A 16,907-nucleotide genomic window follows, 5' to 3' on the forward strand; every position below is an offset into this window, starting at 1 on the left:
GTCTATACTTTATTCAGTTTCACTCAAGTTTTTACCGGTTCTGGTACCTACCGGTACTGGAATCTTGTACAATTATTATTCGGTCGAATATAAATCGAACCAAAGAGAATATAGATTCATTTTTCGAATTTTAAAATGTCGGATGTCGGTTAAAATATAAACATATTTTGATTTGATTGCTTTTCATTTTAATTCAAGATATAATTTTATTCTTTGTCTTTATAACGATAGCTTGCTTAGATCGAAGTTTAACTGGATAATTCAAAATGCCACGCACAAAACGTCCTGCGCGTAAACAAGACCAAGGATCCGAAAACGATGCACTGTCGAAAATAGATAAACTTGGTAAGTTCTTCATTGTTTCCTAAAAATCGTAGAATACGACCATCACAACGCAAGTACTTACTGGCATATATGGAAGGTAACCTACATCGTCAGGTTTTGGCAACATGTCTCTTTCCTTTCTCCCCTCCAGGATCGAGATAGTTACCTATGGCCAGCTAGGAGAATTGATTGTGATCTCTAAACTAGAAACCTCCTTTCCGTATCTCAATAATTTAGTAACTTTAAACAGGCAAACAAGAAATCTTCTCGCCAGTGGGGTTGGATGGCGTTGTATGTATTGTCGTAGTATATTTATTTATTATATAATTATTTTTACTTATTTAAACATTTCAGCAACTGAATGGAAAAACAAATTTGACTCCAAAGCACTCATGCAAATAAAGAACATTGAGCTATCCTTTAAGATCCTCTTGGAATCCATAAGTGTGGAAGATTTGAACAAAACTGTTGGACAATTGGTAAGTTTTCAAATGTTGTATGTTTAGTTTGGGTAATGTATTTATGCTATGTAGTTGCTAGTTCTGGGGAGTGGCAAGTTTGATCTCCAGTATGCAATTCCAACTTATGGAGTTGTATACATTCTTAATTTAACCAATAAAAAATCACTTACTTTAACAGTGTAGGAAAACGTGTGGTACACCAGAGATGTGAAGAGGAAACAAAAATGGCTACGGAAAAGATGGAAGGATGACCTGCTTAAAGGATGGCGCAGAATAGCCAGAGACAGCACACCAGAGAATTCTAGGCTAGAGGCCTATGTCCAAGGAAAGCCTGACTAAGCGAGCTACAAAGTTACAAAGTTTTGAGAATTAAAAAAAAAATATATAGTTTCAATATTAGATAACTCTGTAGTGTATAAGCAATGAGAAATTAAAATCTGTGAATAAAGGCTTTTTTTATTTGTATAATTATTTTCAGAAAGCAGAAGCCACCAGACAACCCAGCCGTGCAGTTTCCCATGATGATGGTATGTCCTATTAAGTTCTGAGCGCGAAAGGGTTTTTAAATTTCTCCATTTAATGTTGTATATAACTCTTTTAGCCACTACCAATTTTCTTGATAGTAAATTGAGATTGTCAAAGACAAAATTGCAGAACTTTGACCCAGCAAGTAAAATTATTCATAATTTAACTTACAGGAAAAACTATTTTTTGTAATATTAGGCAAATTTATAAGAGTACATTAACAAAATACTATTGGAATAGAGATAGCTGCTTCAAAACTGCATTTCAATTTATTTGTATATTTAGTGATGTGACACACTTTGATCTTTAGGATTAGATAGATTTAAGGTATGAATGTAGTAAGACTAATCTTTTATAATAGGTGGTTTTAATTTATAAAACATAATACTTAGATAGTGTAGTTACAGTATTTATAATGCTTTTACTACCAATAACTTTTAAAAATGATTTCCAAAAATCAAAGAAAATGGAATGAACATGAAAAATGTTTATTTATAGAAACAACATCATCAAATTTTATGTATCTCATGGGACCCACACTAGAGATTCATGTTTTATAGGTGCCTATAAACAATTTTAAAGTTTGAGTTTATGTTGTCAATCGATTTATAGAAAATATATTAAACAATTTGTACAAGCTAATTATTTATTAAGTTGCTTTTCTTCCAGTAGCTTTATACACATGTGGATATTATGCTAGTAGATATACATACAAGAAAAGTTGTTCTGTTAAATCATAGCTTAAGGAAGCAAGCCAGCAAACAATTTTTGCTTTTGCCTGTATGACAGCAATGATTAATGTCAAAATTTCAAAAAAATATAAGCCAACTTGAAATAAATTAATTTGGATAAAGTTATTAAAAAAGAAATATATAAAAAATACTTATCTAAGCATCTTACAGTACAGCAAAACTTCAAATTTGTTGGTATTTTTAAAACATTATTGTTCCCGTTAACACTTATATTCAATCCAAAATACATTATTATTTTCGACTATTGAAACCTTCTTCTGAAGTACGTCAAGGAATTCCTTTCTAAGTCTGTTAATATCTCACTGCTGGGTACAGGCCTCTCGTAGGAGAGGACCATTAGGCATCTCATAGGTGTTTGGATCCTCCACATTGCAATAATATCTCAAATCAATGGTTTTGTGTCACATACATGCCCAAAAGCACTGCCTACCCTAAATGTTTTGTATAACTCATAAATGAAAAGGATCTTTCCATTTTATGCCATCTTCCTTCTTTATGCATACCCTGGTCAAAAACCCTGTTAACTTTTTTAACTCATGACTTAAATGGCAGTGTTAAAAAAATTCTTGGCAGATAAAACCAATATCTAACCAATGGCAGTTGCAACGAACTTTAACTTTAAGTATGTTATAGTTTTCTTAAGAAAGAAAAACTGTTCATTGTTGCCTACATTTTGCAACCGCCATAAAGTGACATGTCCTGTACTCAACAAAATTAAATCACTGTCATAAAATGCACTACATTCAAAGATTGCACAAATCAATGTTCAAATCATAAGCCATCTAACCAACCATATTTTCAACTAACCGGGTGCTTTTTGGGATCAGGGTACTTATCAGCGCCCTCAGTGGATGGTTCCGGAGGCAAGAGCACTAAGTCAAAATTGGGTAAGTAAGCTTTATCTCCTTGAACTAAATTTTCATTAGGTGTGTGCGAATACTTGAATCAAATCGAATCTTAGAGGTAGATTTGATTTGAATCCAATAAGTTATTGTGATTCAATAAAAATCCTACCATATGTATCTAACTATTATATTTTTTTGATACAAGCATTATTCGTAAACACCTAATTTTCATGGCATCATTTTAATTCACTTGCATTAAATCTAGTTATTTAGTATAGTTTTGGTATATCAGTAGATAGGCTCTTAATATCAAGTTGTTTTTAATTTGCTCCTATACAATGTGTAAATGAAAACCGAAATATTACATCAGAAACTTTAGAAGTTCATTATGTACTGTCTCTGAGACTTATCTGTGAAACAGAAACGCTAATATTTTCTGAGTAAACCACTGCCATAGTGTTTACTAAAAGAAAACAGTTACAACCCTAAAATTGCATTAAAAATTAAAATCAAGTGACGTCGCGTGGCGTAGGTACTATGCGCGTGTAGGTCTTTTATATGCAATTCAAGTGTTTACTTATGACAACTTATCATAATTAAACACTTGAATTCGGTTGTATGGAAAATAATTTTGCTTATTTTAATTTAATATTTTTACAGGGTGCTTCCTTATGAAATATACATATGCACCTTTCAACAGTATTTCGTTATTCGGTTACATGTTGTATATTAATCATAATCTTGGATTGTTGTAGCCTATAACAAAAGTGTTAAACATGTCATTATTTTTTTTATTTTTTGTGAATGTCATGATCACTTGTCACCAATATACATATAAGTGATTGTGTAAATTATTTTACAAGTTTATTACGGTATTTGGTATATATGTATATTGTTAGTCCTTAATAAATAAATAAATAAATATACTACGACAATACACACATCGCCATCTAGTACCAAAGTAAGCGTAGCTTGTGTTATGGGTACTAAGATAACTGATGAATATTTTTTAGGAATAGTATACATAAATACTTATAATATATACATAAACACCCAGACACTGAAAAACATTCATGTTCATCACACAAATATTGTCCAGTTGTGGGAATCGAACCCACGGCCTTGGACTCAGAAAGCAGGGTCGCTGCCCATTGCACCAAGCGGCCGTCAAAATAAATAAATAACAGTCCGCTCCTGGACTAATCGGAGGAATATACCCATAATAACCACGCTGGGCAAACAGGTTGGTGGTTGCAGTAGAATGTAGTAGTAGCACAGATGCTGCTGGCCGTTCTCCGTTATGTCTCCTTAATCGCCGAGGACAACTTTGATTCTGATCTACCACCATCAGTTGTTTATATATAAATATATCAAGTTTATTTTAATTTTGAAAAATATATTTTAGTGATGCTCGTTTCCGCAGTCCCGCCCTCCGCGTCCCGCGGGCGTCGCTCGCGCTCCGCGGACGCGTCCGCGCGCTCCATCAAGACAGTGTCCCGGCCGACGGCGCAGAAGCGACGGTCGCGATCCGTGTACAAGACCCCGGCATACCAGGCCCCGGCGTACCCCACCTCCGTCTACAAGACCCCAGCTTACAACAAGAACTCGTCCGTGCAGTACCCGGCCATCACTCCTAAGGTGAGTCATCCCCACACACCTGACATTAGAGATCCTTATACATTAATACCCTGGCCTATCTGTCTTATTTATTTAATCAATTAATAGGAAACCACATAAAGAAAACTCGAATTTAGATATATTTTATGTTATTGTCATTGTCACTGCTGAAGAGCGGAGTCTTTTGACACAGCGTTAGTGACTTACTCTTAAAATAAATAAATAAATATATATATTACGACAGTACACACATCGCCACCTACCCCAAAGTAAGCGTAGCTTGTGTTATGGGTACTAAGACAGCTGATGAATATAATACACAGAAATACTTATAATATACAGATAAACACCCAAACACTGAAAGACAGTCATGTTCATCACACACACATTTTCCAGTTGTGGGAATCGAACCCACGGCCACGACTCAGAAAGCAGGTTCGCTGCCCACTGTGCCAGTCGGCCGTCAAAAGATGGCTTCAGCGATATTTTGATAATACATCCCATCTTACTGAAATAAACTATTTTTGATTTTTTTTTTCTATTTGATGTCAACTGAGCTAATGAATCTGCCTGCAGAAGATTTATTATCTCTGAGTTGCTACTGGGTTTTCATTCACTCGCCCCTAATAAATCCCTGAGTAAACTGTAGTGGGTGAGGTGAAAGTTGGAAAAGAGCAACTACTGAGTTTCTTGCCGGCTCTTCTCGGTAGAATCTGCTTTCCGAACCGGTGGTAGTCACTATGATACATACTTGACGTTTCAAAAGTGCTTATAAAGTAGGCCTACTTAAATAAATTTGAATTTGAATTTGACAGTAGTGTTAATAATAATATAGTTTGTTCTGTATTGTTGCAGGTGGCACCTAACACCCCGTTGGCAGTGTTGCGGCAGCCGCGGCAGGGGGAAATGGTGTTCTCGATGTCCGGCTCACCGCTCATGGCGTCCTCTTACAACACGTGAGTACACCAATATCACAGTAAATATGTAAAGTACCTCCTATTAAAATCCTGCGAAAATAGCTTTGGGGCCTCAAGATGCCTGAATCTATTTGATATGCCGTTTCGAACGTTTATAGTTCATAGTTTGACATTAAATTGATATTGTTTTGACTACCCTACCAACTGAAGGTGCTGAGAATTTCTTGGCAAAGAACCCAGCTCCTAAAAATTTTTGGTCCAACCTGGGAATCAAGTGCAGAATCTTGAGAATCATTGTCAATTTTGGTCCAACCTAAGAATTGAGCCCAGGATCACGAGAGCTGTTGTCAAAACTATTGCGCTTAAGCAAGTTAAAATATTAACTTTCCAAAATAGGTGGTTTCTGGTATTGATATTGTGATTTCTTCTTGTTCTAGAATGAAACCTCACGAGAAGGCAAATTGCAATATAGTTCTCCAAGACGGCACAACTCTGTCTCTCCAGCCTCAGCAACTGAGAACCTCTCAGCACTCCATCCCATTCTCTCTCATGGACAACACAGTGCTAAACCAGCTCAAAACGCTCAAGGACAACCTGGAAAAAGTGTGCAAGCTGGGCGAGAAGGTCATTGACTGACTGTGACTGTACCCTAAAAAACCAGTGCTTCTGGACCCATGGGGTGGTGACCCTGTTCCAGAAAACGCTGAACTTCAACAAAGTCCTCAGAAACCGCTGAGAAGCACTTAAAGAGTGTGGGAACCCCTACAAAAGACCTATGTCCAGCAGTGGATATGATTCAGTTGAGGCGAGACGATTCTTATTTTTAGTCTATTTTATGGTATAAAATTAGTATAACTTGATTGCTAGGCTTAACAATGCAACCCACTTTTATAAGTAACATCGACGTATATTACGTTGCTAACGCAGAAATGATTTACCTAGCGACAATTGGAGTTTACAGTTGACCAAATAAATTTCAGACCTTTTTTCTTGTCATTAAGATCGCTTCTTATCTTACTAAGAGGCTTCTTGACAATGTCGACGCGTATGTACCAATAGGTGGCAAAAAAACGTATCACACCATTTTCGCGGCTACCAACACAGTTATATCTGCGCGGACATACTTTTGTTGTAACTTATAATTAGGCGTAGATTAGGTAGGTACTGTACATACTTTAGTGTTGTGGATGTCTTAATGTGTGGATTCTTATATGTATTTTGTTTATTGCTAATTATTGATGTTATGGCTGTTTTTATTGTAATGTATGTGGAAATATTTAAGATTTTTGTCTTGACAGTACTTACGAATTACCGATTCAACATTTTGCAAGCACTGGTACTGTGGTAGTTACACAAACAGGATGAAACTTATCACAGCTCATAGTAACAGCTAAATAACAAAAAAAGTAGCAACGCGCGAGTGTCTGTAAAGACGCTGCTGACACCATTTAAAGAACAAACTCGCCGTTACTTATGACTTTTCTGTAAGATAACAGTTTACACTAGGAAAATGACAAAAATATTGCAAAATAGGAGGGTAGTTTCTAGTATTGATAGTTTTGTAATTAATCAATAATAATTAATGTATTGCCAAAAAATTTAATTGTATTTATATTGAACAATAATAAAATTAATTATAATTTTACAATAAAATACTTATTTTTACTCAGTATTTATTGCAGTAAACACAAAACCCAAATAACATAGAAAAACAAAATAGCAACTGTGCTAAATTTCGTTCATAAAATTTATAAATACAAAGCGGATGAGTGAAATATTAATTATAAAGCCGAGAGTGCGGAAGGCATAGGTGGTATCGCAGAGAATAGTTAACTCGATCGTGTGATAATAGTAAATACCTCGTTGTCTAGTGCTTAAGATGTTCGATTTCTAAGTCGTGGCTAATCATTATTTATATTTAGACCAAAAAAAACCTCGATATCGATTTAGGAATTAGCCTTTTAACCTCCTAGCCGTACCCGTGCCGTTTATTATTACAGATAAGCGATAAATCCCGACAACCTGCTTCGAAATAGCGGGGAAAATCTAAAGCTCAGACATCTGCCACATCTTGTATGAGAGATTCGCTCTCCTATCAGAGAAAATGCCAAGGAAGTAAGACATCAAAATTTAAAGCATCATAAAAAACACTTTACTAGTCGTTGACTGCGTTTTTAATATTAATAACAAGCTTGAAAATTACTAAACCGATTTTGATGACATAGAAACGTGACTGATTCGAATCTCCTTGTCGATTTTGGCGTAATGTTTAATAGCCATGTTTCCCGAGCGTCTGTTCCACTTCTTTGACATACTTCTCGGCAACCTTCTGCTGTCTCATGTCACCCACCTGCGAAAAGACGTATCGGAATAAAAGTCAATGTCAACTTTGACATTAAACAGACTGAGAAAGAATTTTATAGTTTTTTTTTTCTTAAGTAATATGTCAACAAAATCCTTACTAATATTATACATTATAAATGCGAATGTATGTTTGTTTGTTGGTCCTTCCTGAACGCCCTAAACCAAAAATCAATTTAATCTATGCATAGACGTACTTAGTTGAAAGAGAGGAGAGTAACACAGGCAACTTTTTATCCCAGGAAAACAAACAGTTCCTACGGATTTAGTAAAAGACCGTAATAAACGCGGGCAACAACTAGTACTCCGGATATTCTTTACTGATTAACCTGCCTGGACGGATGTTGGGTAAGACATTTTTTTTTCTGCTGGGCAGTAAATTGTACACCAACATGCCATGGCTAGAGCGTGGGCAGGAGACAATTATCTCCCTAAGGATAGCAGGTGGACACGTTGATTATATCCCTTGTCAGGGGATATTATTTTTGTATCCTGCCTGTGCATGAGCCATGCTGAGAGCAAATAAAAAAGAGTAAACGAGTCTCGGCAAGTCTAGGCGCGTTCAAACACACAAAAAAAGAAGCAATCGGATTTATAAAATAGTTTTTTGCATTTGATATCAATGCTTAGGCTCCTTTAACCTATTTAACATTACCATACGACCCTTTGAAACGACAACAAGAAAATAGTTAGCATCAAATATGAGAAAGATCGCCTGGCGAAATACAATAGCACAGGCTAACAAAGCGAACGCCATCTAGTGACAGTACTGGGAAACCGTGACTGAATGGCGCTGTTTGCGCCTAGAAGTAGACTAGTATAACTAGTAACAAAAAAACGTGTGTGTACTTATGTACACGCGTTAGAAGTTATACTTCTTTGCCGTAATAAGATAAAAATATTTTTAAAATTTTATTTATTAATTTTACTTATTCTACGTTTGTAGAGAAACGTCACTAAAAATATAAAATAGGTATTGAATACATTTAAAGTTATTCAATAACGCATTATCTATCATTATCAGACAACCAAGTTTCACTGCACAATAAAATTGAGATTGAGAGATTTTTGTACAATTTTAACCAATTAAAATGTCGACTGTTACTCCAGGGTATTTTGTGTGCGCGCGCATCGTAAAAAGCTGAGTGGCAGTGAGAGCTGGTGGACGATGTATTCCCCTCTCGCTCGGTCTTGCAACTACCGTCATCCTGTTAAAATCGTGTATGTGCGCGCGCATTTCGTTACATTGTATAATTTCACTCCCATGTTTCTTTACTAACGCCGCTAAAGAAGTAGGTGTAACTTCAAAAATACCTTCTGTTTGATGACTTTTCTCTCGTACTTGTCTTGCTGCTCTTGCTCCATGCGCAATGCAACACCTTCGTTGTGAATCTTCTCGCGAAGTTCGGCTCTGCAATGAATGAATGAATGATTTATTTATTTATCCACATTACTTATAGGAGTACAATATAATGTTGCTTACGGGCTACTTTGTTACACAGTTATAATGTGGGGACTGATGCTTGAACGAGGTAAAACCTGTGTCTCAAGCCACCAGTCCCTTTCCCCAAGAAGAAAGATACAAGGATGAATATTAGTTATAAATATATTTTTAATTGTTATAATTGACGACGAAGCAAATGGCCGAAGCAAATAAGTGGTAATAATCGCCTATAAATAGAGACAAAATTTCACAGGGCATGCAAGGAGCACGTCCTGCAACATGCCGTCGTTGTCCATCAATTTGAGGCGTAATAATATCTCAAATTGATGGACGTAGCCTCATTTTCGTGTAATGACACAGGCAACCACGCCCTTTAAACAAGAACAAAGTATTGTAACAATGCTGCATAGCGGCAGATATAAGCTTGGCGATAGCACTTCCCCGGACGAGCCCAGTCACAAAAATTTTACCTAGTTCTAATTTGAGCCTAGGCCCTAAACTCCAGACTGGAATTTAAATTTTCGAAAGCCATATTGGGCGGAAAAATGCAATATTTTATAATTATCTCTCTCAGAATTGAGCAAGAACCCTAAACCGTAAATCAACAAGTCAAAAAAATAACCAGTCTCTGAGAGCTGCACAACACTATAGTCATATAGTGTTGTGCAGCCACACACTATATGACTATAGTGTTGTGCAGCTACAATATAAAAATAATATAGTTACCGGTTCATATTTAATCAAATAAGTTATAAAGATTTACAACCTTACAGTCAAATCTTACCGAGCACGTTCCTTGTCGTTGATTTGCTTCATTATTTCTTGACGATGTTGTTCCACGCGGGCCTTGTGTTTCTCTTCGAGCTGAAAATACAATGCCACAAATTAGAATTTTTTTTTTTTGTATTATGAGAAGTTTTGCTATCTTCGAATTTCAACCGAAAATGTTGGTTTCTTGGGTATTTTTTGTGTGGCATTCGGCAGTCTAGGCGCTTATAGTCTTGTGATGGATAATCTGTCACAAAGTTATGAAAAAATACGTATTTCAGGAATTAAAAGAAAATTTGAAACTACGATTTCAGTCAAAATAAAAGGTAAGCCGAATATTATTTTTATTCTTGGTCGCATAAAAATATGTACGTAAACTAAGACCGTTTTTTACTAAAAAGTCCAAAATTTCGTTTACCTCTTTCTCCTTACGAATAAACTCCTCGTTCTGGCGAGCTGCGTTGTTAAAACTCTGCTCATCTTTTGCTATTTCTCTGGCAATGAGACGGTGTATATCGTTTATCTGAAATAAAAACAACACTTTAGCGTGTTCTTCAGTTACAGAAGTACTAAGTTTTTCTATAGAGGCAAAAAAAATGAAGACACATATTGGCACGGATTGAACCGGGTCTGATGTTATCCCAGAGGGTAATATATACTAAACTTTTTCTTGTTCAAACCGTAAACAAAGTAATATGAAATTTCAAGACATGCCACTATGGTATTAAAAATCTTTTAATTTTTCACCGAGGACAGACTGTCCGCTGTAGGTGTGATTTTTACCTAAAATGCGGATTGGAAAAGGCCAGTTACGTAAGTTGTCAGTCGTTTTTATCATCATCATGCCACGCCATGTGTCTTCAACAGCTTGATATGGGTCTTTTGTAGGGATTTTGACTCTACACAGTCTTGTGGCCACTTGTGTGCATCGGCTCGTTGCTCCTTGTTTTATGCTGCCTGTCAAAATAGGACGTCTTCTAATGCTGTATTTTCCAGTGCGAATTAGCCGCTAAAGCCCAAACGTCCATCAATCCTACAAGTTATGTACCCTACACTACTTTAACTACGGATCTCTTCATTTCATACAATACAACAAAATATATATATAATGTAGATACACCGTCCTAAATTTTGCATGAAGATGACAAGTTGCCATCGTTTAGGAATAATTTTAGAAAAAAATATTGATGGGGCTAGTTGGTATAGGTGACTTACTTGATTAACTCTGGCTTCGTGCAACCTTTGCATTTCTCGGTTGCGCTTGATGGCGGCCTCACGCTCCTTGCGCCGGTATTCGCGCTCCACGTCCTCTTGGATCTTCAGATTGCGGATACGCTCCAACTCCTCTTTGAGCTCTTGCTCTGCCTGCAAGTACCATTAACATTTCAAAGATTAAAGTAGGAGTTGTTTTTGATGTAGCAAGTAGAGATACCGAGGATATCTGTCACGATCAGGCATTCCATTATTCAGTATTCCTTTATTTATCACTTTTCGAATAACTGTTATTTTTAAAATTAATTGTACCACTATTTATTTTTAAAACTAATCACTAACGTACACAAATCTTGTAACAAGAAAACTTGGTCATGAAAGGAGTTCTTCGATCTAGCGACTGTCAGGATCGCTGCTAAAGTATAAGAGTACGGCCGCTGATGCCATACCTTTTGTGCTTTGGCGATGTGATCAATGCCCTTCTGTTTTGCCGCTTTAACGGCCTCCGCTTCGGCTCTGATCTTGGCTTCTCGCTCCTGCTTCTGCTTGATAAAGTTTGATATGCGCAAGTTCATGATGCGTTCCTCTTCGTTCTGCATTTGCTTGTAGTAGAGCAGTTCAGCATTACCTAGTTGACAAGACAACGTTGGCATCATCTATTTAAATATACCTAACTATAATAATAAGAATAATAATCATTTAATTTCTAGACGTTTCCATCCATAAATTGTTAGTATGTTCTTAAAATTTTTTTTCCTTAATGTTGGTATTGATTAGCAAAATTATTGAAAACAATAACTAAGTATCCCGATTGCTACAGCCACACACAGTGGCCCAGTATAGGGCAGTTGAAGCTGGCAACCAACAACAATTACCTTTATTAATTAAGCAGCGTACAAGCAATTACCTTTAGGATGTCATTGTAACTGGGATGTAGGAGAGAGGCTGCTTTGTTGCTCATTACGGCAAAAAAGTAATTTGTTCGTACATCTGCTAACATTTTAGAGGAGCTACAGCGCCACGGCAGCCTCAACACGCAGGGCATTGAAACCGGCCCGTATAAGTCACCCACAGTCCTCCGGTATAGATGGACTGAGAGAACGCTTTAAATAAAGCATTCTGCCAGTCTTTGAACTACTACACGGAAGGTTTTTTTACAAATTATATAATAATTTCTATATAGTATAAGAATCTACATAACAATACATCAAACTCAAAGCCATAGTCATAATAATAAGACGAAAAATACAAAGTCAACCACGCATAATTACCAATATAAAATTGGTTGCACTAGATCTGTTCATGCTGTTTTGAGAATCGACATTGAATATACAAAGCTGTTTGGGTTATGTTGATAGAGTCACCTTGATCCAACATTTCCTTGAGCTTTGCTTGTCGGCCGTGCTTCTTTTTGAGTTTGTGTGCCTCGTCGATCTGCATGGCGATGTTGGCCTGGTTCACTCGGATGCTCTCTTCTTCGATGCGCTCTGCTTCCATGATCTATGTAAGTTATGTCAGTATAGATCACCTGCAATTGTACTGCCAAGAGGCTCTCTTCATCAAAACTTTTAATGAGACAGCTACTTTAAGAGCTCGAGGATATCTATCTCACAATTACGCTGCTCGGTGCATGTTAGAAAGTGTTTTTTAGAGAACCTACAATTTAATAATATACCTCAAAACATTGTTAACTTTCATCGGTTTCAAATAGGGCCAAGTCTATTGTAAAGGTAATTTCTTTTATAGCCGCCACTGCCAGGCTAGAGATGAGTGCAATTGGCTCCAAATTACTTTTTCTTGTACCTAACCGTATTAGGAATTACGCAGTAAAATTCCTTCTTCTTCAATACATTTCCTAAACAGAAATGGGAAATATGTAATTCAAGTTTAGACCAGCCTTCTTACCTATCTTAGCTGATAATTATTGCATCAATAGCCTATATCAGTCCAATGGTGGACAGCCTCTCGAATCTGGAGGGGTTACCCATAATTAGCACGCTGGGGGACGGGTTTGTAATCGCAATAGATGGTAGCACATAGGACGCTGCTGCCCGGTCTCCATTATAGCGTGTGATGATGGCAGATACAGGTGTCGCCACCCCCTTTTCTTTCCACAGACGTCATACGAGGTGGTTAAGAGGTAACATAAATATTGACGGTCCCAGACTACGACACTACAATTTATTATACTATTAATTATGAATTGTGTTTATTTTGAGTTAACTAACGTTTTATTTGCACACATTGTATAACCTTAGCAGTCTCGTGAGTGTTGATCTGTTCCTTGAGCGCCGCGAGGTTCTGGAGACGAAGGCGATGTCTTCTTTCCTCTTCTTCCTCGGCGCGATGAACTGCTGCTTGGCGGTTCTCTTCCATGATTGCGTCTAATCTTGGTAACATAACAGAAGTGCGATTGTGTAAGAAAATCGTATTCTTTCGATAGCTATTCATCTATTCTTCATTGATTTTATTTGTTTTATGACTTAATTTAGTTTAAAGATTTTTATGTCATAAAATTTGGTGCCGTATTTTTGGACAACGATTTCTTTACTGATTTCATAAGTCTCAAAGTAGTGCTGTCCTTTTTACAATGTTCTCATCAACAATTCATGTGTACACCAGAATTGGCCCACTTATACGTCTGTTATAGTACAGTGAATAAACATCCCGCGTCACTGGGCGCAGTGGTGAGCATTTTCGGCTGTAAATAACCTGGGTTTGATGCCCGTGTCGGGTTAATGAAAAGTACCATCCCAAATTTTTTTAAATTGGCGTCGCAACACCCTCGTGCCTCCTCGAGCGCATTAAGCTATAGTACCAGCACCTGAGTTATGCTTTCCCATTATAATTTGAGAGTACTAGAGGTACACCTGTGTTTGCGCACACTCTTTTGCACTTTAATATCTCTCGCCTAGTTTGAAAATCTATCTGGAGATTGACCAACATGGTTGAAATCAGCCAGGGAAAACCGTTAATAATAATATCTAGAGTAACTAAAATACCTAAGCACTTTTTTCTATACAGCTTACCTCTTCTCTTCCTCATCGAGTTCTTTCTTGATAAGGTCCTTCTCAGAGATTTGCGCGTCGCGAATGGCGTGGCACTTGGATGCCAGGATGATGCGGTTGCAGAGCCGTGGACCTTGCATGTTGTTGGCACGAAGGACTGCGATCAATTAATTACTTTAATTATTATAACAGAGCGCCGAGAGTATCATATTGTTTTGTTACAAGAAAGTAACTTCTACTAGGAATATCATTATTAATTCAACCCATTGATGTCCACTGCTGGACATAGGTCTTATGTAGGGAGTTCCAAAATCCAGGGTCCTTCTGTTCCCAGTAACTAGCTTGAGGGCTGAACTAAGTTGCGTTTATCGGTGCAGGGTCGCCATTCCAGGACCTTAGGGACCAAACTTCCATCGGTTCTCCGAGCTACGTGCCCCACACATTGCCACTTCAGCCTCGCGAATATCGATTGATACATTTACTCTTTTACTACAGGTTATATTATTAAGATTAGATAGGGCTCTGATAAAAAGACGAAGGAGAATTTCACTAAAGTAAACTAGGAAACTTAGTCAATAAATAAATGAAATAAAAATGGAAAATGACGATAATCAAAGTTATCAACTCAGTTCAACTTCGAGGATTTAGGAACGGTTGAGGAAAAATTTTGTGGTATCGGGTTGCTAGTGCAGCAACTGCGTAACGAAAAGCGCAGTGTTGGCAGAAACTCAGTTAGGTGGAGATTAAAACGATTAGCAGCGAGTCGTTAAACACCAGCAGCACAAGATCTTTTTGTGTAAATTCCTATAAACTGTCTACGTCCTGCAGTGGTGGACTCTCAGCGGTTGAAATTAAGATATAACTCTAAAGTTTTCTTTTGTAACGGACCAAGCAGATTGCCCACCTGATGGTTAGTGGAAAATTATCGCTTTTAAACAGAGTAATAATTCGCAGGGCATGGGCATTACGCGTCCTGCAAGATGACGTCCTGTGTTCATCAATCTTAGGCGTAGGTGATAAGCCTCATCTATCTGTAATGACACGGGTAAACACCCCTTCAGACCGGAATACAGCATTCAACAATACTGCTTTGCGACAGAAATAAACATGGCAGTATTTCTTCCCCGGAAGAGCTGTCACAACAAGCTCTACTACTTCTTAAAAATGCTTCAGACTCACTTTCAGCTCTAGACAAAGTATGTGCAGCCTGATCCGGTCCATCTAGCTCTGGATCAGCGGTACCAGATGCCGCTTCGGCTCCAGGTTGTGGTTTCAACTGCTGCTTCAACTTCTGTTTTCTGGCTTCGGACTCCTTGGCAGCTTTTTGTATCGCCGCTTCCTGAGCATGCATTGCTTGGAGTTGTTCTTCTTGGGTCACAATCTGCATGGAAAACATTCCATTACAACCATCAGCCAAATGTTCTAGTGCTTGGCACAGTTCTTATCCCTCATAGGAGGAATATTCAAAGTATTTTGAAGATGTCCCTTATTGAAAATACCACATATATGAGACCTATGACCTATGACCTATGACCTATGAGAAAATCACTGACACAGATTGTTTCTAAGGAGTTTAGATCATTATCAGTAGACAGTAGGTGCCTATTCAATGTTGTAAGTTACGCGGTTTGGGAGTATTAACGACGAATCATACCGTTGTCTTACAACCGTTGTTCTATCCGCTAACCCTTATTTACTATCTGATACTCCCAAGTTTCTGCAAACCTTGAAATAATTACCTTAGCTTGCTTTTTCAGTCGATCATACTCATTCTTTGGCATGACCGCAGGGTAGAGGTTTGGCTCGGCCTTCGGAACCATCAGGGTCCTCCAGCCGCCGTCTTGTGGAACCATGGTGTACTGGTGCTCGGGCTCTTCGCATTTGTGTATCGGCTGATTGGTCAGTGGGAACTTGAGGCGACATTGCGAGGGTCTGGAAAAATATGACAGCCAATGCCCACAGGGTGCTAACGCCGCGGTAAATGAGGAAAATCTGTGATAAAAATACGTGCTACTTTGTGGAACTACATGGTAATACACAGGTAAGCACAGGTTTGCAGACTCACAATTTCAGCCTTCTTCGCCTTTCTCAAGCATCTATCGGGGTAATAAAAAATGCAAGTGATTGTCCTCAACCGCACGACGCAGTAAATGTACGTAAGTTTACAATGCGGAATATGCAGAGTGGATTTTTTCTACCTCTAGACAATTTTCGGACAGGAAATTAAAAACGTAAGCAAAAAAAAATTTTGAAACAGACAATGGAATTAAAAATTTAAGTTGATTGGTTAAAATTATTCAGAATTAGCAGTAATGCTTAAAACGTGGCTTCAAATTGTAAAGTAGCGAAGAGATAAAAAAAGAAACTCTCGCTTTTGCGATCGATATAATTATACAGCTATAGCTAGTTAAACATTTGTAATACATAACATAAACCTGTGTAATTGGTAACAGCCGGGTTCATTCCCTTTTCGTATCTTGTGATACTGAATGCCTTCATGGTGATTTTTTAAAGCTTTCGGCATTTTATATTAAATGATTTTAAAATAGTTAAAAATGTTTTTAATACAAAAATACACCAAGTCTTATCGTGTCAGCAACAATTTCTTATTAACGGTTGCTTGGTAACTGTTTTTAAATGCTTTTTAAAGGTAGGCGCTTGATCTATGCTGAT

At 37.4% G+C, this 16,907-nt stretch overlaps 2 protein-coding genes across 5 annotated transcripts; one reads left to right on the plus strand and one right to left on the minus strand.

The window, feature by feature from the left end:
• The first annotated feature begins 68 nt into the window (after positions 1-68).
• On the plus strand, positions 69-7,065 carry LOC120633125 (borealin). 4 transcript variants are annotated; one of them, XM_039903518.1, is made up of 7 exons: positions 69-345; positions 679-803; positions 1,264-1,312; positions 2,890-2,949; positions 4,313-4,545; positions 5,360-5,480; positions 5,879-6,016. In XM_039903518.1, the coding sequence occupies exons 1-7, from the start codon at positions 267-269 to the stop codon at positions 5,881-5,883; spliced, it is 672 nt and encodes a 223-aa protein (XP_039759452.1). In that variant the 5' UTR covers positions 69-266; the 3' UTR covers positions 5,884-6,016. The 4 variants fall into 4 exon arrangements, with proteins under 4 accessions (XP_039759452.1, XP_039759213.1, XP_039759374.1 ...); XM_039903279.1 differs by having other exon boundaries at positions 83-345; positions 5,380-5,480; positions 5,879-7,065; XM_039903360.1 differs by having other exon boundaries at positions 89-345; positions 4,331-4,545; positions 5,380-5,480; positions 5,879-7,065.
• On the minus strand, positions 7,057-16,764 carry LOC120633049 (cilia- and flagella-associated protein 45). Its single transcript, XM_039903157.1, has 12 exons — positions 16,670-16,764; positions 15,974-16,166; positions 15,414-15,615; positions 14,256-14,391; positions 13,480-13,615; positions 12,591-12,726; positions 11,676-11,854; positions 11,230-11,379; positions 10,433-10,537; positions 10,031-10,110; positions 9,117-9,213; positions 7,057-7,791 (listed from the first exon to the last, which is right to left on the minus strand). The coding sequence occupies exons 1-12, from the start codon at positions 16,756-16,758 to the stop codon at positions 7,711-7,713; spliced, it is 1,584 nt and encodes a 527-aa protein (XP_039759091.1). The 5' UTR covers positions 16,759-16,764; the 3' UTR covers positions 7,057-7,710.
• Between the last annotated feature and the right edge of the window lie 143 nt (positions 16,765-16,907).

This window comes from Pararge aegeria, chromosome 1 (assembly GCF_905163445.1).
Source record: "Pararge aegeria chromosome 1, ilParAegt1.1, whole genome shotgun sequence".
NCBI classification, from domain to species: Eukaryota; Metazoa; Arthropoda; class Insecta; order Lepidoptera; family Nymphalidae; genus Pararge; species Pararge aegeria.